The sequence below is a fragment of the Schistocerca nitens genome, chromosome 11 (assembly GCF_023898315.1).
Source record: "Schistocerca nitens isolate TAMUIC-IGC-003100 chromosome 11, iqSchNite1.1, whole genome shotgun sequence".
NCBI lineage: Eukaryota > Metazoa > Arthropoda > Insecta > Orthoptera > Acrididae > Schistocerca > Schistocerca nitens.
The window spans coordinates 12,615,653-12,641,392 of NC_064624.1; the positions used below are offsets into that span (position 1 = coordinate 12,615,653).

Below are 25,740 nucleotides of genomic sequence, written 5' to 3' on the forward strand. Positions count from 1 at the left end.
TAAGAGTTCCTAGATAACAGAACGCAGCATGTCATTCTCAATGGAGAGAAGTCTTCCGAAGTAAGAGCGATTTCAGGTGTGCCACAGGGGAGTGTCGCAGGACCGTTGCTATTCACAATATACATAAATGACCTTGTGGATGACATCGGAAGTTCGCTTTTTGCGGATGATGCTGTGGTATATCGAGAGGTTGTAACAGTGGAAAATTGTACTGAAATGCAGGAGGATCTGCAGCGAATTGACACATGGTGCAGGGAATGGCAATTGAATCTCAATGTAGACAAGTGTAATGTGCTGCGAATACATAGAAAGATAGCTCCCTTATCATTTAGCTACAAAATAGCAGGTCAGCAACTGGAAGCAGTTAATTCCATAAATTATCTGGGAGTACGCATTGGGAGTGATTTAAAATGGAATGATCATATAAAGTTGATCGTCGGTAAAGCAGATGCCAGACTGAGATTCATTGGAAGAATCCTAAGGAAATGCAATCCGAAAACAAAGGAAGTAGGTTACAGTATGCTTGTTCGCCCACTGCTCGAATACTGCTCAGCAGTGTGGGATCCGTACCAGATAGGGTTGATAGAAGAAATAGAGAAGATCCGACGGAGAGCAGCGTGCTTCCTTACAGGATCATTTAGTAATCGTGAAAGCATTACGGAGATGACAGATAAACTCCAGTGCAAGACTCTGCAGGAGAGACGCTCTGTAGCTCGGTACGGGCTTTTGTTGAAGTTTCGAGAACATACCTTCACCGAGGAATCGAGCAGTATATTGCTCCCTCCTACGTATATCTCGCGAAGAGACCGTGAGGATAAAATCAGAGATATTAGAGCCCACACACAGGCATACCAACAATCCTTCTTTCCACGAACAATACGAGACTCGAATACAAGGTAAATCCGATAGAGGTACTCGAGGTACCCTCCGCCAAACACTGTTAGGTGGTTTGCGGAGTATGGATGTAGATGTAGATGTAGAACATAACGTTGTAATTAAAAACAAAAGTGATGAAAATTACTGACTTCAACAAGTGTAATTTTTCTTCACGAGCTATGTGTGGCATAAAAGCGCACTGCTGATTTCCCATGTAGTTAAATATTGATGCCGCCGAGGGTATTACAGTCAGTCATCTGGTAATCTCTGGACTCCTTCCATATTGTACTCCGAGCAGTATGGTACATTTTGGAAGTTTACGTTGATAACGAGACGATCAGCAACAGAATCCCAAGCCACCAAAAACACATTTCTTCCTCCTCCTCTTTTATGACGTACTGTTTTGCATTATGTCATTGTTCTGCTGTGATGTGTCACAAAGCTTCGTGCATTATTTCCATTTCGTGCATTTGGCAGTTTGTTATTTCTCTCAACAAATCACTTAACTTGACTCCAGATCAATTCTGTTGGGTTCAGTTGCAGTGTTATGTGACAACAGTAAAAATGCCGCATTTGCAGTGTGCTTGACACTGTGAACATTATAGTTTTCCATTTTTCTACATGCTTACTACTCTGGCTCATATGAGACCACATCTGTCCTACAAAACAATGTGCATATTCAAATAAAGAGTATTTGATTTTTAATTTTTCTCCAAAAAATTTGGCTGTGTAATGTTTTCTTAACTTCAACAATCTCTGACAATTCTTTATAAAATATTAATAATTAAGAATATGTACTTGCAATGAAAACCAGAATTTTGCTTGCAATATGTAATTAGAAACTAGAAGACGTGTATTTTTCTTGAAAAGTGCTGGTTAAGTATGCCTTAATTAACATACATTTGATGAATATCACATTTAAATGATTTAGGTATTCAAACAGGAAAAAATCATAGACAACAACGTGTTTTGAACCGTCGCCTGCCAGCATACACCATTGTAGTTCAGTGACACTGTTGTTTACGCCATGCATGTAATTACAATTCTTTCCCTTATATTTATTTCTTAGGTTTTCTCGAAAAATATCAATGCTGCTTTTTCTGTACAATCTTGTGAAAAACATTAAGAACAACTTGTTTCTCACCATAAATGGTGTTACACGAGAATTTAACTACGAAGCAATTCACAGTACACATGAACAATAAGACAATCGGAGCACAAGTAGCATTTACAGAGATTTGTGACAGTACACGATTTTTGAAATACAAATTATGTAACGAAAGTACGATTAAGAAAGACGTCGATGGCTGTTAATACGTCAGAAATTCTTAAAGGTTCTTTTACAGTAACGTAGTAGTAAGATATCTAATACGGACCTACTTCCAAGAGCGGAACACCAATGTACGGGAGCTACGGGTACTGACCGATCACTGCATTTGTGTTTTTGTACATCAGGTTTATTGTTATGTGAACGAAGTATACAAATTTGCGACACGTTTTGTAGTGAGTGATACTACTGTGTATGTACACACACTAGAGGATTAAGTTTTCTGTGAAAGGAATGTCTCTTTGGATTTAATAAAATGTAATCACTACGTGTTAACACTAAGTTTAAGACACTCTCAATAATCCTGCACTTCCGCCAATCCGGCACCTGTGCTTGCGAGGAATCACCAGATTAACAAGAGTCTAGTGTACTTCCATTGTTATTTACAAAACAAATAAAGCAATTCCTAAATCATTTCGTAATGCTGTATCTTTTGTTGCAGGAACCAGAGTGTATTATTGTGCAAAAGCTGGAACCGGGTGACTACGATTTGCAACTCGGAGAGTCGGACACCGCGCAGGTAGGAAAGATTTTGCACTCTGACATACTTTTCTCATTTTTGTCTTCTTTCCCATTTATTTCTGATTTTGAGACACAGTTCTGTAGTGATAGCAAAACTTGATGCAAATTTTTTTATCACACTTCTTTTCTTGTCTGTAGCTCGTCAAGCTCGAACCGGTGTTATTTTGATCCACCGGGTAGCACCGTAGACTTGATGAAAAACCTTGGACCGACAGCCACTTGAAGATAAATGTCAACTGTCAGATAAAAGCCTGCTTTCAATGTTGCTTGAAACAGTGTTAAGTGACAGATCTAGAAATCTAGTACAGTCCCCCGATACTGGTGCCGTAGAGTAAAATAGACGAGATTATCATAATTACGACGTACACAGGGGAATTTAAACACTCATTCTTCCTGCATTTCATACAGAAAGGAAACAGGAAGCAACCGTAATAACTGTTGTATTGGGAAGACCGCTCTCCTGTGCACTTTGCAAGGTACACGTTCTAACAACCCTACCACAACAAAGGGCAAAATTTAATAATGATTGTGGTGTTGCTCACGCTGCTAAATACTGCATTTTCGGGCAACAACAAAGTTATTATGTGGCAGGTGTCACTACAGCACAGTTAATAAAGTCATTTCATGAAATAGTGGATAAACTAGGCACTCATCTTTTCGTGTTTCCCACGCCGGTCTCGTTGTGAACTCGTGGCTCGATCGTCGAAAATCTAGGTAGTGACGATTGCGAGCTCGGATGCGAAGAGGGCTAGGTGTTATTCTGCGATATTCAAAAGTTTTAAAGATGCGCATCACGAACCATTATTGAAGATTAAACTTTTGCAAGTTAGGACAATGGTGATGTAAAAAAAAGTAATCGGCACTCCGAATTTAAGTTACACTTCTTTTTTAGTACTTTTGTTGCTACATCACTTCACAATATAAAACATACTTGAAAATATCTTACTCACTGTTAAAGTTCACATTTCATAAACTGACTACAATTTGTGTCTTTTCAACGTGATGACCAAGACTTGACTCTCTAATAACCGCTTATGCACCCCAAAATTCAAAGTTACAAGTACGTCAAAGATCATAGTGACAGAAGAAAGAATACACGTAAGAATAATATCATTGCAATATAAACGTATAGATGTATCATAGTACCTCTACATTAATGAAATCAAATCTGAATGTTGTCACAAAAATATGTTAACTATTCTACAGAAACACAGTAGAATATTGCTAGTATCGAGAGGTTGAGGTGAGGTGCCATAATGGTTACATAATTCAAGTACCATTACAACGTGTAGAGTTGATGGCGTTGTACAGGTTTGAAATTGGAGGAGGAGGGAGAAAATGCACTTCGAGAAAGTGGGTGTTTATTAAAGTAGTGTGAAGTCTTTAGTGTATTGCACTGTCAGATGTTTTTTTAGAGTTTAATGTTGAGAAATTCTCGGAGAAAATGTCAGTGACTGCAAGTTTGAGTCGGGTTGGAGGTGTGACGAGATGGCCTAACAGCTGAGGCAGAAATATGTAATCAAAGTATGAGTCTGAATCCCAGTATTTAGTAAATTTTTGTTACATAAAATGTAACAAAACGGTTCCAGACACCTTTTCAGGTCTCAAACATCTACGGCTATGTATGCAGACCGGAGCAGCAAATGAAAATTAGTACAGAGGCTGGGATTTGAAACAGGACCTCCCGGTCGCTATGAAGAAACACTAACCCCTGAGCCACTCGGGCACAGTGGCTTTGCACAACTGTGCTGACTACCGTAGCACACCTCCCTCCTCCTCCATTTGTACCGGTCCCTCGTGCGTTCGAAACTCGACTGTGGGTGTTTTGTCGATGCGTCTGCACGCCCGTCCCTCTTATACCGTCTCGAACCTATCCACCGTCGTGGCACCTGTTTGGACACGGGCGCCTCTTACCCCAGCCGAACTACCACCGTCGTACCGCCGTGACTTTCTCCTCGGCAGGTACGCATGTCGTTCGTCTGCGTTGCGTGGCCGCCCGTCCTATGCCTCCTCCTTCGATAATTTCTTTGATCGCCAGTGTGGGGCGTGTCCCTGTTCCCTGTTAACTCCCGGAGTCCGCTTTCGGCACTTGCTACGGCAGCTTAACTTCGCACTACCTGCAACTTTCCCGGTGGGTGTGAACCCTTCCCCGCCTCGGTTTCGTGAAGCGGCCCGTGTTAACCTCGGCCTTCGCTCATTTCCTAAGGACACTATTACAGCCTGGGTCTACCGCCTTCAGTTTTGCAACCCTCGCACGGAACTTCGTGATAGTACTTTTGCGTACACTGGTAGCTCTCGGACTGACCGTGGGGTCTGGTGTGCCTTCATTATTGGCACTCGTATCTTTAGATGTCGGCTTCTGGCGCACTGCTCAGTATGTACAGCCGGGCTCTTCCCCCCGTATTGGGCCACGGAGTACGTCTAGTGACACAGCCTTTTCGATTGTGTCCTCTGCTCGGACCCGGTCGGTGCCCTTCAAAGTCTCTCTGCACCGTACACCGCCCATTCCTCAGTGCAGCGGGTCCAGAAAAACTGTCACTGGCTCACTCTCAGTGGACCACTGTGACGTTTCTTTGGGTCCCCGGTCACGTCGGTCTGCCAGGACGCGAGGTTGCCGACGCTGCTGCCGAGGCTGCAGTCCTCGTACCTCGGCCCGCTAATTCCTGTATTCCCTCTGACGATGTCTGTGTTGCCGTCTGTCAGGAGGTGGTGCCCCTTTGGCATTGCCAATGGTCCTCTCTACGCGGGAATAAGCTCCGTCTTACGAAACCTCTCACAGCGGCTCGGACGACCTCCTCTCGGCCCTCTCGTTGGGAGGAAGTCATTTTAACTAGGCTACGTATTGGGCACTGCCTATTTAGCTATCGTCTTTTGATAAGTGGTGCTACCTCACCTTTTTGTAAACATTGCGCGCAAGTTTTAATTGTTCGCGACTTCCTGACCGAATGCCCATTTTTTTAACTGTCTGTGTTCCCGCTCGGGTTTGCTGTTGGCCGTTTCGGCAAACGGCGTGCATTCTGTCGACCGTGCATTACTTTTTATCTGCCGAAACAATATGGCAGAGACCATTTACTTTTTGGTTTTGGACTCCTATTTATGTATGGCGTCTCTTTCAATCCTTTCTCCACTTGCCTGTTTTTAGCTGTCTTCTCTTATGTCAATTGTGACTGACATATAGTTGTTTTTTAACTCCTCTGTGTCTTCATGTTCTGTAGTTTTGACTTGGGTGCGTACAATCCCAGCTGTTTTTTGCGCCTTAAAGTAAAACAAAACAAAAACCAATGCCTCCCTCCTCAGTCCGACTTGCCATCACTCCTCAGCCCACTCGGTACTCCCTCTAAACTCGAGCAGCGCTGCAGAGACTGCCCGACTCTGTCGGAATGGTGCCTCGGCGTTGAACGAAATGGGGGATCTCGCCAGTACCCCAGATGTGAGTGCGTTAATGAAACGAAACTATTTGCTTCCAGAGACATTTTCACGTGTCAAACATCTATAATGTTTATATGCAGACTGTAGTGCTCAGAATGAGATTCTCACTCTGCAGCAGAGTGTGTGCTGATATGAAACTTACTGGCAGATTAAAACTGTGTGCCGAACCGAAACTCGAACTCGGGACCTTTGCCTTTCACGGGGAGTGCTCTACCAACTGAGCTACACAAGCACGACTCACGCCCCGCCCTCACAGCTTTACTTCTGCCAGCATCTCGTCTCCTACCTTCCAAACTTTACAGAAGCTCTCCTGCGAACCCTACAGAACTAGCACTCCTGAAAGAAAGGATATTGCGGAGACATGGCTTAGCCACAGCCTGGGGGACGTTTCCAGAATGAGATTTTCACTCTGCAGCGGAGTGTGCACTGATATGAAACTTCCTGGCAGATTAAAACTGTGTGCCGGACCGAGACTTGAATTTGGGACCTTTGCCTTTCACGGGCAAGTGCTCTACCATCTGATGGGTGTCAGCTCAGCTACATGTACGTGTGCACCAGTTAGTGCGTGCTTGCCTTTAGCTTTTACAGTATTGTATGGCTTATGTTAAGTGGAAGCAGTGATCCTTTAGAATGACTTTCAATGCCAACCGCTAAACACCCAATTCTTTAAAGAATTGCACTGAAATGTATAAAACAGCTTCAAAAACCTTATTACTTTACAAACAAGTTAATGTGTTAAATATTCGCTTCTAAGCATGTAAGAGAGAAAAAGTTTAGGAAAGGTTTGAAATTATGCTTAAAGTCTGTTTTGTCTTCTGAACTTGGTGTCGTACAATGATATAACATTAAAGGTACTTTCATTGTTATATTTGGACACTGTCTGCAAACTGTGTAGCGAATAAGTCCACAGTAAAGAAGTAATAAATTAAAACGTCATGTTTGTACCTGAATTTTGGCCACAAAAACAGTGAATGTGTAGTGAGTGATAAACTTTTTTTTACTTTCATCTTTTTGCAGGGAGTGAAAGTGAGAACAAGCTTCATAAAGTTTTGAAATTGTGTGTAAACTTTACAGGAAGCCCCTAGGTGCTCTCCTTGTCAAACACTGGACGAATGAAGTTGTGTATCTGCACACTGTCAGTTTGACTGCCTCGAGACGGCCTCACAGTTTGCAACTGTAATATTTGTCTTAAAACTTACTGCACGTCTTACTGAGTGGATTATGACAGCAATTTGGTCAATAATAATGTGAAATATTGTATATCGAATGTTTGTTACCCCTAGGCTGTAGCTGATACCTGGCTCAGGTGTAGCATTTTAGTAATATTGACAGTCGTAATGCAGTAGCAGATCCCGAGAGTTTCTACTCGGAGTTCTTGTCTACTTATTTTGCAAAGTATAACCAACTTTCAACACTTCGAGCCTCATATTTTAACTACATACCCATTAATTAATTCAACGTGAACTCCCTCTACTCAAAATTGTGATCAGTTTTAGCCACTTTCACTGGAAGAGCATTTTTTTTTATAAAATAATGTTGCTATCTGTTTGTCTATAATGAGTCTGTTCATTACGATTTACCCCGCGACAGTAAATTGTCTTCCTCCCTTACGAATTATGCGATCTCTCGTTTTTTTTTTTTTTTCCTGTAAAATTATAGACTGAAACAGAAGGTGTCAACTACTTAGAAGGAAATTCAGAAATCCCAGTACATTTTAGTGATGTATTCATCTACATTTACATCTACATACAGACTGTGCAAACCGTTACAAAGTGTGTTACGGAGGGAACTCTGTGTGGTATCACGTGTGAGTGTGTCTGCCAGTTCCAGTCATGTGTGGAGTGCTGGAGGAGTGAGTGCTTAAATGCCTCAGTGACTGCTTCAGTTAGTCTAATCTTCTCTTCACGGTCCCCGTGTCAGCTGTATGTGGGGGGTAGAACGATATCTGGAAATTCTTCACTAATACTGATTCTGGAAATATTGTGGGTAGGCTTCAGTAGGATAACTCGAGCGTATCTCGGAGTGTCCGCCACTCTGTTTCATGTGAGGCTCTCCTGTCAGTCTGACAAACGTTCCACCAGTTGTGCTGCCCTTCCTTATAACTCCGGTGTCCAGTGTCAGTCGTTTACAGCACGCTTCGTGCACACATTTGAGCAATGTTCTCGGACGGGTTGCACGAGTGTTTTGTAGACAAGCTCCTTTGTATGGTGCATTAGGAAAGTTACTATGCACCGAACTACAGACTATAGGTGTAGATTATGCTGGAAATTCAAAACGAAGTTGATGGAACTGTTTTTTTTTGTGTACACAATTGCTTTTAATTATAAAATATTTTAACTTTTTTAACTTAATGTCTTTTTTTAAAAAATACTTTTTGGTAGCCACGTTAGCTGTTAGCAGTTCCTTTATTACGGGATGACACACAACCGGTTTCAGAACTATTCAGTCGGATCCTCAGGTGCATACATCGTACAGAAAAATATAATATGAACTAGAAGATACAATAATGGTAAAAAATAAGGCAATTAACCAGAAACTAATTTATATTTGGTTTGTTAAAGTACACAGTCTCACAGTGTTCGGACGGCATTCAAATTGCCAGAACTGCCTAAATCGGATAGTTACAAGATGAAACATTAGAAATTCCAGTGGGTAGCAGGTGCGGGCAGTGTATACGAGCTCTGTGAGCTGCGGGTACGGACCTAAAAACGGAGTCGAAATAAGATGCCGGAGGAGAACTGTATGGAACAAACCCTTGTGTGGATAGAAAAATATAAAGATTCACCACTCGTGAAAAATCGAGAGATTCTCACAAAAGCCACACGGTGGAGATGTAGCTATTCCCAAAGTGGGAAGGCCGGGCCAGCTGACAAACCAGTCGACATAACGTTACTGAAACTGCCAGCATGCAGTGTGCCGGAGAGAAGCGACCGACTCCTTCCCAGGTACATACCCGTGGCCCACCGTGCTCGTGCACACTGCTTGCGCCTGTCTTTCTGGTTCGTTGTCTTAATTTCACCATTATTATACCTCCTAATTTATTTTTCATTTTTTCATACACCCAGCAAAGAAAGGTTTGCATCACCTCGGTTAGCAGAGTTCTGGAACCTGTACATAAAATTGGAGTAAAGATCAACATAAACACCATTTCCGCCCTTTTTATTGCTCGTGAAAACCACACATTGCATGTTGTACCACCGTACAGCGAGACCTTCAGAGGTGGTGGTCCAGACTGCTGTATACACTGGTACTTCTAATACCCAGCAGCACATCCTCTTGCATTGATGCATGCCTGTATTCTTCGTGGCATACTACACACGAGTTCATCGAGGCACTGTCGGTCCAGGTTGTCCCACTCCTCAGTGGCGATTCGGCGTAGATCCCACAGAGTGGTTGGTGGGTCACGTCGTCCGTAAACAACCCTTTTCAATCCGTCCCGGGCATCTTCGACAGGGTTCGTGTCTGGAGAACGTACTGGCCTCTCTCGTCGAGCGATGTCGTTATCCTGAAGCGAGTCACTCACGAGATGTGTACGATGGGGGCACGAATTGTCATCTGTGAAGACGAATGCCTCGCCAATATTCTGCCGATATGGTTGCACTGTCGGTCGGAGGATGGCATTCGTGTATCGCACAGCCATTATAGTGCCTTCCGTGACCACCGGCGGCGTATGTCGGCCTCACGTAATGCCACCCCAAAACAGCAGGGAACATCGACCTTGCTGCATTCGCTGGACAGTGTGTCTAAGGCGTTCAGCCTGACCGGGTTACCTCCAAACGTGTCTCCGACAATTGTCTGGTCGAAGGCACATGCGACACTCGTAGGTGAAGAGAACGTGATGCCAGTCCTGAGTGGTCCATTCGGCATGTTGTTGGGCCCATCTGTACCGCACTGCACGGTGTTGTGGTGGCAAAGATGGACTTTGCCAGGAATGTCGGGAGTGAAGTTGCACATCCTGCAGCCTATTGCGCACGCTTTGAGTCGTAACGTGACATCCTGTGGCTGCACAAAAAGCATTATTCAACATGGTGGCATTGCTGTCAGGGTTCCTCTGAGCCATAATCCGTAGATAGCGTTCATCCACTGCAGTAGTAGCCCTCGGGCGTCCTGAGTGAGGCGTGTCATTGACAGTTCCCGTCTCTCTGTATCTCCTCCACGTCTGAACAACACCTTCCGATGGGATCCAGTATTAGGATCAGAGTGAGCTTTGGAGGACCTAAGGTCAAGGGGTAAGATAGATACTGCCCACAGGAAAGTTAAAGAGACCTTTGGAGAAAGGAGAACCACTTGTATGAATATCAAGAGCTGAGATGGAAACCCAGTACTAAGCAAAGAAGGGAAAGCAGAAAGGTGAAAGGAGTATTGCTGTGGTTCACTGAGAGACACCTCCACACTTCCCTTGTTGAGATCCCTTCCTGGCACAAAGTAACAATGGGAAATGATCAAACTGCAATATTGATCATCTAGGCACAGTTGAGCTACAGACAACACGAGCCGTGTACCTCTTTCCTGGTGGAATGACTCGAACTGATCGGCTGTCGGGCCCCCTCCGTCTAACAGGCGCTGCTCGTGCATGGTTGTTTACATCTCTGGGTGGGTTTAGTGACATCTCTGAACAGTCAAAGGGACTGTGTCTGTGATACAATATCCACAGTCAACACTGGTTGTGTGTGATACTGTAATAAAAGAACTGCTAATAGCTAATGCGGTACTGAAAAGCTGTTTTAAACATTTTAATGGTTTCTTAAAAAATGTTTAAAACATTTTATCATGCACCTCGGCTGTGGATGCCCAACTGCAAAATCATTTATTAATTCCTTCTACTGTTGTGAAACTTCCTGGCAGATTAAAACTGTGTGCCCGACTGAGACTCGGAACTCGGGACCTTTGCCTTTCGCGGGCAAGTGCTCTACCATCTGAGCTATCGAAGCACGACTCGTGCGCGGTCCTCACAGCTTTACTTCTGCCAGTATCTCGTCTCCTACCTTCCAAGGAGAGCTTCCTACCTTCGCAGGAGAGCTTCTGTAAAGTTTGGAAGGTAGGAGACGAGATACTGGCAGAAGTAAAGCTGTGAGGACCGCGTGAGTCGTGCTTCGGTAGCTCAGATGGTAGAGCACTTGCCCGCGAAAGGCAAAGGTCCCGAGTTCGAGTCTCGGTCGGGCACACAGTTTTAATCTGCCAGGAAGTTTCATATCAGCGCACACTCCGCTGCAGAGTGAAAATCTCATTCTCCTTCTACTGTTGTTTACCATTTAACTATTTGGTTCAGTTCATGGAAACTGTTGTTGAGTGCGGTGTTTAGGTGTTCAGTTTGTTTTTAAATTGCTGTCTTTTCAACTGAGAAACATATACTGGTGTTCAAAATTAAAGCAACAAGCAGAAATTTTGCAAGATTGCATTTATTTTGCCACAAAACAGTATAAATAGGTGATAGCGGAGTAGAAACAATGTAAAGAATGCGGAATGCAAACAACTGCAATATGTACAAGAGTAGATGAAAATGTCCTTCATTTCTTTCAACTTGACAGATCTGCACACACATTCCGACAACTGTTTAATGTGCACAATATGGGGTGTGACCACCTGTGGCAGCAGTATAGGCCTTAAAATGCTGGAGCATGCTGTCATTAATGTCATCAGTGTCACGTTGAGGCAAAACGCCCATTCTTCATGTGGAGCTTTTCACAAGTCTTGGAGGGTGGTCGGCGGATGCTGACGTGGTGCAACCCATATCCCTAGTGCATCCCAGACATGCTCTATGGAATTCAAGTTGGGAGAGTGAGCAGGCCACACCATGCGTGCAATATCTTCCATTTCCGAGAAAACGTCAACCACCTGTGCTCTGTAAGGTCGAGCATTATCGTCCATCAATACAATATAGAGCCCGGGCCCATAGCAGCTCACAACTGCCACATGTGAGATCCTGAGATCTCCTTATGGACCCTGACACCAGTAAAATCTCACTGATTCACCCGTACAATTTCATGAAGAGGAGTTCGAGTGGTAAACGTAATCCCTGATCCTCCTCAATATCAGTCTCCTTCCACAATGTTGGGGTCTCGAAATCAAGTTCTACGTTCCCTCCGGATGCGGAAGCAGGGTATTTTCCCAGGTAGACTGAAGTATGCCATTGTTAAACCACTGCATAAAAAAAGGGAATATGTCTGATGTCAACAACTATGGCCAGCCTCTCTTCTGACTGCTTTATCCAAAATTCTTGAAAAAGTAATGTATTGTAGAGTAGCTTCACACCTTTGTAAAAATAAAGTTTTAACAAAATGTCAGTTTGGTTTCCAGAAGGGTTTTTCAACGGAAAATGCTATATATACTTTCACTAATGAAATATTAAATGCTCTGAGTAACCGGAAGTCACCCGTTGGGATTTTTTGTGATCTATCAAAGGCTTTTGATTGTGTAAATCGTGGAATACTTCTAGATAAGATCAAGTACTGTGGTATGAATGGAACAGTGCTCAAATGGTTTAAATCATACCTAACTGGAAGACTGAAGAAAGTTGAAATAAACAATTCACATAATATGCAAAAAACTGGTGATTTCTCAAACTGGGGAACAGTCAAGAATGGTGTGCCACAAGGTTCGGTCTTTGGTCCTCTGCTGTTCTTAATATATATTAATGACTTGCCATTCTATATTCATGAAGATGCAAAGCTGGTACTTTTTGCTGATGAACAAGTATAGCTATCACACCCAACAGACAAGAATTAACTGGTGAAATTGTAAACGATGTTTTTCAGAAAATCATTAAGTGGTTCTCTGCAAATGGGCTCTCATTAAACTTTGACAAAACACAGTATATTCAGTTCCACACAGTAAATGGAATGACACCATTAATAAATATAGACTTTGATCAGAAATTGGTAGCTAAGGTAGAATATTCAAAATTTCTAGGTGTATGCATTGATGAGGGGTCGAACTGGAAAAAACACACTGAGGATCTGCTGAAACGTTTGAGTTCAGCTGCTTATGCTATTAGGGTCATTGCAAATTTTGGCGATATACATCTGAGTAAATTAGCTTACCATGCCTATTTTCATTCTCTGCTTTCGTATGGCATCATATTCTGGGGTAACTCATCATTGAGTGAAAGAGTGTTCACTGCACAAAAGTGTGTAATCAGAATAATTGCTGGAGCTCATCCAAGATCATCCTGCAGACACTTATTTAAAGAGCTAGGGATCTTCACTGTAGCCTCACAATATATATATTCACTTATGAAATTTGTTATTAACAATCCGAACAAATTCAGAAGTAATAGCAGTGTACATGGCTACAACACTAGGAGAAAGGATGATCTTCACTACTCAAGGTTAAATCTAACTTTGGCTCAGTAGGGGGTAAATTATGCTACCACAAAAGTCTTTGGTCACTTACCTAATAGCATCAAAAGTCTGACAGATAGCCATATAGCACTTAAAAGGAAATTAAAAGAATTTCTTAATGGCAACACCTTCTACTCATTAGATGAATTTTTGGATGTAGTAAGTGGGTAATTTCCCAACCCCCACAAAAATAAATAAAAATATTGAGTGTCATTTAATATTTTGTCTAATGTAATATCTTGTATAGACACCTTCTATTAACCTGACACGTTCCACATTATTACGAAGTGTCGTAGTCACGATCTATGGAACAAGTACTAATCTAATCTAATCTCTAATCTAATCCATTGAGAATCTGTCACCAGACCAAATTGGGACTCATCTGTGAAAAGAACATTGGCCCACTGTTTGATTATCTGGATCACATGTTGATGGCTCCACTCTAGATGTTCCCTCGTGTGAAGAAGCATCAGAGGTGCACACACACAGCAGGTCTCCAACAGTAGAGGCCACTCTGTCAAAGCCTTCTCTACACTGTTTGCCTCGATACAACACGTCCGGTGGATGGGGTGAGGTCAGGTGTCAGTTGTCGTGCAGTATTAAGGCCGTGCAGTTCTCGTGCCCTTACAGCCAAAAAACGGTCCTCTCTTTCCGATGTCCCACGCGGTCGGTCCTGCCCCGGTCTCTGAGATAGTTTCAATTTCTAAAACTGTCGCTACGCCCAATAGACGACAGAACGATACGTACGAAGTCGTCGGGCCGTGCGAGTTTGCAATTGTCCTGCTTCCAATTCCTCTTATGGCCTTCGACTTCACAGAGTCTGGTAGGCACCTTTTCTCTGCCATACTGCACCGATTGTGAACGTGTGCACAGCGGTTGTGGATGTTGGACGAGCTGGTAAACACTACTCAGTTCGATACGTGGCTCGACGTTATCGTTGGCGTGATCTTCCGTCGACCAAAATGCCACCTTCTGTGCCGAAGACGATCGTACAGACATCTGTTGACAGTTTGTACTCGTATTATTATACTGTGTGAATGAGGCACAGGGTGGGGAGATAGTGGTCTGTTGCTTTAATTTGGGACATCAGTGTATTTTTCTTGTTGAACGTGTGTTTTGACTAGGTGGTAGGTAAATAGATGTAGTGCAGGGAGCATTTGCTGAAAAATTGCAGGAAACATCTGCGCATCTTCCGAGTGTGATTTGTCGACTTATTGAGAAATTTTGGGGGACGGACTCAGTGTTACGTGCTGAATGAACTGGAAGAGCACCTAAAATGAACAGAAGTAAGCTACTTCTAATGCCGTGTGGCAGATCTGAGCAAAATCATTGCACAAAAAAAGAAAAAAACGAAAGATATCCGCACTTGGCACTGTGCATAAAGTGATTTGGTAAACATTGAAATTTTCCCTGTATAATGTCACAGCAGTGCAAAAACTGGTAGATGAATATCAGGAAAAGTTAATTGGTTGTTGCAAATAGTTTACTTCTTTTATTAAGAGGAATACTGTCGATAGTCTCGACATCACCTTTTATGCAGACGAGGCCCGATTCCAACTTTCTGGTCAACTTAACACACACGACACGCGATTACGGTCAACGGAGAATCCTCTCGCTGTACATTGAACAATGTTGTGTGATCAGAAAACGGTGCGTTGTTAGACTTTTATTTTTTTAAGGAACCGTGAAGAGGGAGTGTTATTGTTTAAAGATCCACAATTTCATTGCCAGCTAAAGGAAGGTTAAGTCAATTACTCACAGTTTCAACAATACGGTGCTACTGTGCCCGCAGCAAGCAACACTTTGTACGTCCTGGTAGAGATTTGTGGGGAACTTGTCACCTCAGTAAACCTGTATCTTCCTCACTCACTATACCTTACTCCACCAGACTTTTTTCTTCGGGAAAGAGGAAAATCTGTAATGTATCGCAGCCACCAAACTCACTTTGTGACTTAAAATCTGAAATAACTGCGTATGTGAGAAGCAGATAACAATCAGATCTGCACAAAGCGTTTTCCAATCAAATTAAGTGGGTTCGGATGTGTGGGTGTCACTTCCAACAAATGTGTAGCTGCACAGCAACTTTTTTGAATGCCCTGTAATCTGATAGTATTTCCCTATTATTACACTAATGAACTGAAGTCTGCTTCCTGCTTTACCTATAACTATGACTGTGAGCCTATGTGATTATTCTGTTTCATATCCCTGCCAACTGCTACTCCCAGGTATTCGTAGGAGTTGACCGAGTTTAAAATTGCGACTCACTGATATTACTGTTGGAGGATTTTATATCCTTTTGTTTTGTGAAGCACATAATTTTACATATCGGTACACTTAAAGGAAGTTGCCACTCACTGCACTGTTTTGAAATCTTATGAAAATCATAAATATTAGGATCTTGAAAGGTTGAATATGTGACCAGTTACAGCTCTGCTGCTGTAGGGGGACCGCTGCCCAGACTCCAGATACGTGAATAACCGAGCTCCACCTGTCATCGCTAACGTGTGCCACACTGCACAAATCTGACCCCCCATCCCCCCTCCTTTTTAACACAAAAGTAATGTTGCAAACTACATTTACATGACATAGTTAACTTCATACAGTACAAGATTTGGTAACTAGCACATCTGCAACTGAGAGACGTGATAAATAATTTAGAGATATCTGCTTCAGTTGTATTAATATTTATTCAGAACAAAATCCGATTTTCAGATGTATGAAATTATTTCGTAACACGTTACATGCGGTGAGGCCGGTCTGTGCTAAAGTTCCAATCTTTGCACATCGGCAGAACTGTCCGCCACTGGGCCGCCGTGCGGTAGGAACGCCGACAACTAGTAGAAACAGACTCGTGACCAGCAGCGATAGAGACAGCGTGACGCTGCCAAAACTGTCGTGTGTGTGACGGTGCTATGCTGACTTTGTGTATATTTGTGACAGTGCTAGTACGGCTTCATTATTTTAGGACACGTTATAAAACAGATCTGAAGTTGGTCACTGCTGACCGAAACTGGTGGTCTGAGGACCAAAAGTTTTGTGATCGTTGGCAGAATTAAAAGAAATTCATAACGTGTTGCGTCCTCCCTGCTGAGAAACCAGTGATGGGTGATCTTTAATAATCCGTCATCTTACTCTTGTTATTCAATATTGCTGTAATAACAGTATTGCTGTCGTACTGAGTCGAGCAATTTGTGAACCTAAAAAGCATCACAACCACCCGATTGCTGCAATTCGTAGCTTTCTAGATGTTACGTGAGAAGAGGCCAACTCCAGTCCGGAACCGTGCGACTGCTACGGTCGCAGGTTCAAATCCTGCCTCGGGCATGGATGTGTGTGATGTCCTTAGGTTAGGTAGGTTTAAGTAGTTCTAAGTTCTAGGGGACTGATAACCACAGCAGTTGAGTCCCATAGTGCTCAGAGCCAGAGGCCAACTCGGCTTTTGTACAAAGGTGGTCTGAAATGTTCTCAGAGTCACCACGAGAGGTCAGCACTAGCGCAACGAGTTGTTCACGTGTCATTGGACTGTTGCCTGTAAACACGTGCCACGTCAGTGCTCTCGGAAGAGAGCTGTGGCAGTGACATGGCTCTGTTGTTCTTCCCACGTAATTATTTGCAAAGATGTAAAAAATTGAGATTCGAGCAGTGATCAAGAACTTCGTAAAGAAAGATATGAACGCAAAGGACATTTGTGCCGATTTCCAGAATACACCGAGGGACTCTGTTCCTTCATCTACAGCTGTTGCTAAGTGAACAAATGAATTTAAATTTGGTCGGTAATCCGCGCAGTGGTCTGACAAGATGTGTCACTACTCCAGAGATAATTGCAAAAGTGCACAAGATGGTCACGGAGGATCGTCGATTGAAAGTGCGTGAAATGGCTCACACTTGCCAGATGTTATCTGAAAGGGTATATCACATTTTAACTGAAGAATTAGAAATGAAAAAATTATCTGCCAAATGGGTGTCGCAACTCTTGCCGCTGCACCTGCACACGTGTGTCGTCACCGTGGCAGAATTACACGATTTGAGGTATGAATTGTTGTCACACCCACATTATTCACCTGATATGCCTCAGTCATACTTCCATCTCTTCCCAAAACGGAAAATTTTTCTCGGTGGATGAAGATTCAGTTCAAACGAAGAATTGATAGCCGGAGTTCGCAACTATTTTATAGGCCTGGAGGAAATTCATTTTCGAGATGGGATCGAGGCACTGGAACATCGACGGACTGAGTGCATTAATCTACAAGGAGAATACATTGAAAAATAAAAAAAAGTTTCATTGATGTAGGTAGCTTTTTTCTAATTCCACTCTGAGAACTTTTCAAACCCTCTTGTATAACATGTTTTTGGAATCCTTGCCACTTTGATGTTTTTGGAATCCTTGCTGCTTTGAACGGAGGCTGTCATTTTATTTGAGATGCTGTAGTGCAACATGGGGTGAATGACATATGTTCCACTGAAAACGTTCGTGCTCATGAAAGATGGTCGTGTCTTTCCAAAACATTTTGTGTGTGGGGAGGGGGGGAAGGAAAAAAAAAAGAAAAGAAAAGAAAATACTGTTTATGCCCTGATGTATGATGTGTGGAGATGGTCCATATGCAACGACACAACACAGCAGAGGCAAGGCACAGTGTTGTGGGTGCAATAGCACTCGCTGGACGTGGACATTTGTGCCTCGGTGCCGTGCCTTGAAGGTATCGTGAACACACTAGAGAAAACAGAGATACTATAATGTAAATGATCATGATAAATGAAGAGTGTAAGTCTTTGGTCTTAATTTGAGTTCGGTGTGGTCAGATGTTTTGAATGATGTATTTGAAAAGTTAAAAGTTATTGGTAATTGGATCTGTCTTCGCAGTTGATGTAAATAGTTGAACAGATACAGAAGATTACTGTTGAAGATGTATTTTTCATTTGGTAGCTCACAATAGTGAGACACTTTCTCACAGCATCACCCTCGACACGAATTCTCGAAGTGCAAGTTTGTGCGCAGTATGCTACGGAGTAGCCGTACGACGAGAATAAAACGAAAAGGTGACCGTATTTCAGGCAGACCGGTAAATCACACTGACATATTGGCCACGCAGTGTTTCCTACTTGTGGCGTTGCAGTCGAGTCGCTCTACACACACGGGAGAAACGGAAACACCGCAATACCCAATTGTGTATGAGCTCAGGATATGTTGTAAAATCCGTGAAATAAACCACGACTGTTAGACTCGGTGATAACCTCATATAGTAATGAAAGTCCTGGTGGAGCAATGAACTCACTGTTGGGAGATCCTCCAGCAGACCACGCACTGCCGGTTTTGTGTAGTTTTGCCAGGCTGGATAAGGAGAAGGGAAGAGATGGTTCCTTTGAGAAGGAAGCAGCTGATTTCCTCCTGCTCTGTCTAATGGGGACGTTAACCCTCTAGACACAGGTGATGCCCGTGTGTGCAGTCGGCTCTTTCTGTACGATTCCATGAGGCACGCTGTTATCGAGTCTGATATAATTTCTTTGCTGTTTGTCAGAAGTCACGGTTTTCCTGTTGAATCTTTTTTTCCTGCCCTTCCTTATTTGTTTTGAAGTCCTGGTGCAGCTAAACAACAAATGTTACCCTGTTTGCATATTTTATGACCTGACCTTGCCAAATTTGTTGATATTGTGGGTCACTAAACTGAAGATTTATCTCTGCATTGGTGGGATATTAGTATGTGCAAGTGGTGTCCTTTTGAATACACCCCTCATACCTGTGTGCAGAGAATTGTCCCATCATTAAAGAAATTGTTTTTCAGACCAGTGTGTGTGTGTGTGTGTGTGTGTGTGTGTGTGTGTGTGTGTTTTTTTTTTTTTTTACACTGATATGTATATCTCATTGGCTGTCTTTGAAGTGGTTTTGTGTAATACAGTGATTTTTCTTAATGGCAGGTGCACGAGGATGGGGTTGACCAGAGGCTGCCAGATATTCCAGCAGGAGGGGCTAAACAGGAGGTGATTCTCGGCCTGTCCCCGGAGGTGGAATGGGTGAGAGGTGCTCAGTAATGCTCCATTTAAGGCTGTCCACTGGCGTTTGTCTTGACCTATGTGATGTGGAGCGGTAGTGTCTTTAGATTGTCGTACGGTGGTTTTTGTAGAGAATCTCTTAAATGTCAATGAAAGATTGTTATTTGAGTTCATAACAGTTTTTAATTGCTGCAGTGATTTTTAGAGCCAAAAATAAAGTTTGCAGTTTTTCATAATCACCCCAAGATTTTTAGTAGTGAACCATAAAATTCTGAAAAATAAAATCTTAAAGCATCCATCTCGACTAGCTCAAGCTTTACGTATGTAACAGATAACAGAGGCTCACATTGGAGAACTGCTCGATGGGTATAAAAACTAAACTCGTAGCTGTGAAACATTACATACGTCGGTCCAAAGATCTGGTAAAATGTCCTACTAGGACCGAAGGACATAGTGTGACAGCTGTTAACAACTTGTTTTTGAACCGACAACCTGCAGTGATTTAGTTGCAAAATCAGTAAAGGGTAGTTTATCTGACCACAGTGGTCAAATATTGACATTAAAATATACTGAACAGTTAAACACTGGAAAATCCAGGATGGATAGTAACAACATTATGAAAAGGAAAGTTGCTACTCACCATACATAGGAGATGGTGAGTCGTAATAGGAACAACAAATAGACCTGTCACAAATAAAGCTTTCAGCCATTAAGGCCTTTGTCAACAATAAGTGACACTCTCCCTCTCCCTCTCCCTCTCCCTCTCCCTCTCCCTCATGCAAATGCAACTCGCACACACATGACTGTAGTCTCAGGCACCTGAAACCACACTGCGAGCAGCAGCACCAGTGCACGATGGGAGTGGCAACTGGGTGGGGGTAAGGAGGAGGCTGGGGCGGGGAGGGAGAGAGATAGTATGGTGGGAGTGGCGGACAGTGAAGTGTTGCAGTTTAGACGGAGGGCAGGAGAGAAGGTGCAGAGGGGGGGAAGGGGTAAGTAGCGGAAAGGAGAGAAATAAAAATAAATTAAAAGACTGGGTGTGGTGGTGAAATGACGGCTGTGTAGTGCTGGAATGGGAACAGGGAGGGGTCTGGATGGGTGAGGACAGTTAGTAACGAAAGTTGAGGCCAGGAGGGATATGAGAACGTAGGATGTATTGCAGGGAAAGTTCCCACCTGCGCAATTCGGGAAAGCTGGTGTCGGTGGGAAGGATCCGTATGGCACAAGCTGTGAAGCAGTCATTGAGATGAGGGATATCGTGTTTGGCAGTGTATTCAGCAACAGGGTGGTCCACTTGTTTTTTGGCTACAGTTTGTCGGTGGACGTTGATGTGGACAGACAGCTCGTCGGTTGTCACGCCTACATAGAATGCGGCACAGTGGTTGCAGCTTAGCTTGTAAATCACAAGACTGGTTTCACAGGTAGCCCTGCCTTTGATGGGATAGGTGATGTTAGTGACCGGACTGGTGTAGGTGGTGGTGGGAGGATGTATGGGACAGGTCTTGCATCCAGTGCATTGTCAGCTACCCCATCAAACTTGAGCTATAGTTCCTCTACATGTTCTTGTCTTGGGCTGAGAACTGAATAGTTTCAGACAAGCGATAAAGACCCGACAGCAGAAGTATATATTAATTGTCATACAGCAAATGAAACACCCTACGTAAAACTCCTAGGGTTGCTGTTGAATAACAGTTAAAATGGAGTCAGTGCACGGATAAGCTAATCGAGAAGTTCAGTTCGGCATGTCTTGTCCTTAGGAACATTTATAACTGTATTGACTTACACAAAAGGGTGATGCCTTATTTTGCAGATGCTACAAGAGAGGCATTGAGCATCATGAAGATACGTACCTATCAGATGCGAAGAGTGTCTGTCTGAGAAGTGGTAAGGAAGATAGTATTTCCTGCTAATAATATGAAATGTCCACGAGAGTGAAATCACAGAAATTTGAACTCGTGTGGAGTATAACTAAGAGTCACTGTTCCCATGCACCATCCCCAAATGAAATACAAAAACTGAGATGTCATTGCAGTTCTCGGAAGTATCCTCTGCTACACACCGTAAGATAACTTGAGGGGCTATAGTGCCCATTAGTGTCAAGTATTTGAATTAATGCCATTGTGGCAGCAGTATAAATGTGTCTCAAATGTTCACCATGGTGTGTAATTTGCTATAGATCACAAAAATGCTGTCTGAAATCCTTAAAGGAACATATTTCAGATTGGAACTATTAATAGTTATAGCTTTGGTAACAGTGATGGGCCATGTTTCAAAACACTCTCCTATAATTTTGTGGGCGGTATTCACTCGAAGCTTGACACTTTCGTAGCACTCGTAAAGTGATAGGAAAACAAAGCCTGGAAAATCGGTGATTATAAAAAACACTGAGCTTTCCAATGTATATTTGCATTTATAAAAGAAAATGAGAAAAATCTTCTTTTTGGTGAGCAATGAAGTATGGGAGGAATTCTGAGACTGACATTGCACTCGCATTAGTGTATCGGAAGGCAGAGGACGAGAAGTGGCAGACTGTGACGAAAGGACCCGAGGTCCACAAACAGTCGAAATCCTTGCAGAGTCTTCCAGAATAAAGCAAGTCTTTCGGAATTGTCCCAAGATGTCCCTGACATTTGCAGATGAAATCTGTTTCGGTTCCAGAAAAATTGTAACCTCCGGTTTGTCGGTGCCATCCTTTTATTAAGGTGGGTCACTGCACTTGTGCTGCGACATCGCCCCAGTGGAAGAGTGGTGTGTTGCCGACTGCTGCAGCTTGTCAGCTCCCAGCTGTTTGATGGTACAGAGGAATGTAGCACAGGCCCAGGAGATTTTGTTGCTCCACATTGGCACAAGGCTTTCCATCTCTAGTAGGTTTACCACTTTTGGAAATTGATTGTATTAGTATGCTGTTGTTGTTGTTTCCAGTCCAGAGACTTGTTTGATGCACCTCTCCATTCTACTCTGTTCTGTGCAAACCTCTTCATTTCTTACTACTGTATACACCCGAATCTGAGCAGTGCTTATTTCTGGTTTTCAGGATCCAAAAAACCGCCAGCGGCTTAGAATCAAATGCAAAGCAAATGGAAGTTCTGAAAAATGGCATCGGGAACTGTCTCGACTAACTTTTGCCGTCACAAAAAAGCAGTGCTAGACAGGCACGATTTTCAAGAGCGGAGATAAATACTGGCATCAAATATTCTGTGCTAGTAAAAATACATAAAAAAGTTAGAAAATAAAGGTACTTTTTTTTTCTGAGTTTAGGCCACCGATTTGTAATATGTCCACCTATGGAGAAAATAGAAATTCAGTATTGCTCGTCTTCAAATGTAGCAGCTTTTCAAGTATTCGTAGCAACAAAAATAAATTCCTCTATGTAAATACCGACAGTGCGTAAGGCTTTAAGGCTTTAGGATTCTTGCACAAGTTGGTAAGCTGTGGCTCATTTTCATTTCACATATTGTGAAGTGCTTGTGTTCGTGAACCGCAATGAAGAGCTTTCATTACAGTGCCAAATTCCAGGAGCAAATTATTTCTTTTGCAGAAAAAATGCTAACCGTGCTGCAGGCACTTAAGGCATTGGCAGAGGTCGGCTTCTTGGTGCTGCTGTTTTTCCAGCGCTGCCACTTCACTACGAATCTGCTACGAAAAGCCGATTCGCAAACTCATGTTCAGAACGTACGTCAATATGGCCGACACTTTGTCAGTACATCTTCGATGTTTTCCTACCGGTGACAGTAGACGGTTCCTATGAATTGTGAATCGCATTCTCTCTTTGTGCAGGGTGTATATGACCTGGGACAACCGGGAGATCTGGGAAAAACCTGGGAGTTTTTTCATCTGGGAGAAAACTGGGAAAACCCGGAAATTTTATAGAATTCCTGGAATTTTTAGTTGTTTTAGGTTTCAGTTAAATTTTTGTAATTTTGACTGGTAAGAACCAATACTCTAACAAAGGATATTACTGTATCCCACTACTGCAGACTAATACTGCAGCATTAAAACATGAATGAGAGAAAAAAATGAAAATAAAACTTAAATTGCAAAGGAAATGTGCCATATAAAATAATACAGTGCTCGTACAAGCGTCTGCCAACAGCAAAATGTGTCGAAGGCCTTAGGAAGATTATGCAGTGCTTCGTAACAACAAATTGCCTCCGATGAGTGTGGTGTCACAACTGTTTACATTAGATCAATTAACCAGTTACCAGCGGGCTCACACACACGCACAGTCGAGTTGCGTATTAGTAATACCTTCTCCCACTTCTGGCTGCAGAAGTGTGGCTGTTGGCTGTGTAAGCAGCATTAGCAGCAACCAGCCACATGGGGTACCCAGAAAAATTTTACTGGTGCGCCCGAGCTGCCAGATTCACGCATGCGCAGCAGGCTCTGACCTAATGTGTGGGGAGGGGGGGTTAGCGGCAAACCGGAGTATCTGAACTGGGTGACAATTTCGGGAGGAGGGGGCAAATTCATATTCTTGAGGGAAAAAAAAACTTTGTTTCACAAAGCACCTAGCTTCCAGTGCAAGTCAGTCTATCGATTATTCGTATGACTTTGAAAGGCACCCCTGCTGGTTTTTGGACATTTTTGAACACATTATAAGTTGATTTCTGAATGAAGTATAAGTTGATATTTGAATGCGTGCGTAGTGTACGTGATATCTCTGCCAGGGGAATCCTCGCCGCATCTAGAAATGAACTTTCTTGCAGACAAAACGGGACGAGGCTATACGAGCTGAGCGGAATAAAGCTCAACCGGTGAATGCCAAATGCTGCTTGTTTATGTGGTTGATTCGGTTTGCAGGTGTTCGGCGTTGTTATAATTACTAGCGAAATCCATAGATTCAGACTACCAGAGTGGAAATAGACGACTAAAAGGTATAACACATAAGAAAGATTACGTATTTCTTCTCGGTGTATCCAAGAAAGTGAAATTTGACAGAAAATTTTTGCCAGATCGCTACACTAGTTGGGGCCAGTTGTAGTCCCTTGCTAGCAGCCGCTTAAGTTTCATTCTCGGAGTAGTGCGGAAAACTCATTGTATGAACACCTAATAATGCCTAACTGGAGAATAATCGCTAGATAACTAAACTGGTGATTGTGGCAGGGTTAGTAAAGTTTACCGGAGAATGAGTTTTGACAGTGGTAGGAATAGTTACAGAATTACTGATGATGAGATTGTTTGTTAGAATGAGGAAGCAGAAGAAATGGGGTCATCACACAAATTATGAAAGAATATGACGATTCCAAATTTATACAAAAATTTCTTTCTACTACTTTTCAGTCTCGTACATGAGAAACTGGAGCGTATGAGTGAAATGTGAAACTATTTCCTAACATAAAGCTTTTTGATTGTAGTAGACCAAATAGGTATTTCGTATTGGAACTCGTGAATTATATTCTGTTGTACTAAAAAAATGATCATTATTGCCAAAACAGTCTCACTTATTTGGTGTGTTTTACAATTGCTGCAATATTAGAAAGGCCTATTGTGTTTCATCCAGCAACAGGGGCAACATAGATGTAATCAGATCGAGAAACCACACCAGGCTTAAGTACTATTTCTATTAACAGCTTTTTCAGTGTTGGACGACGACATTTTGATTTTACATGTAGCAAAAGATTTGGCAAACTTGGATGAGGCAATAATTCTTTCACAGAAAGGAAAGCACACCATGTAAAGCTGCAGGAAGATTAGAGAGAAAAATCACTAGGACCTAAGGATTGAAGAAATGTGTACTGTCTTGTCTGTCTCTTGTCTTTACTGGTTTTAGGTATCCAATATTTAATTTCATGTCACACAGAAGAGCAAGTTATTAGCCAATAGGCAATAAAGAGGCAATATTTTCTGAAGAGTTCTTGTTCTCCAGGTTACAAATAATCAAATCCAGTATTAATTGCGAATTTTTTTTTTTTTTAAAGAGGGGCAGGATGTCAAACTGCCCGACTGGGAGCAGGAGAGACGCTACAGGCCATTTTAATTTCCACTGTCCTGAAATAGTTTGATGGCATCTATTACAAAATACACACGTTTGAGTTCCACAAAGCAATATACAGTGACATGTGGTATAAGAATGTTTTTTGAAGAGGCACTTCGGCACACTTAAGATCAAATAACATGTCTTACATTTCCTCGAAGATATATGTTTTATGTGTCAGACTCTTCAGAAAGATGTGCACTACAAAATGAATATATTGTTCTTATGCATTATGCGTAGAGCGCAGAGCAGTCTGAGTTATAGTGTGGAGGGGTCGGGGGGGG

At 42.6% G+C, this 25,740-nt stretch overlaps 1 protein-coding gene across 4 annotated transcripts in view; it reads left to right on the forward strand.

Annotated features, from left to right (window-relative positions):
• Positions 1 to 25,740, forward strand: part of LOC126213082 (zinc finger protein OZF-like) — a 123,060-nt gene that overhangs the window by 60,076 nt on the left and 37,244 nt on the right. For all 4 annotated transcript variants that reach the window (XM_049940670.1, XM_049940673.1, XM_049940672.1 and 1 more), the window contains 2 exons: positions 2,646 to 2,723; positions 19,408 to 19,503. In XM_049940670.1, the coding sequence (XP_049796627.1) occupies positions 2,646 to 2,723; positions 19,408 to 19,503 (174 nt within the window). The remainder of the gene's footprint in view (positions 1 to 2,645; positions 2,724 to 19,407; positions 19,504 to 25,740) is intronic.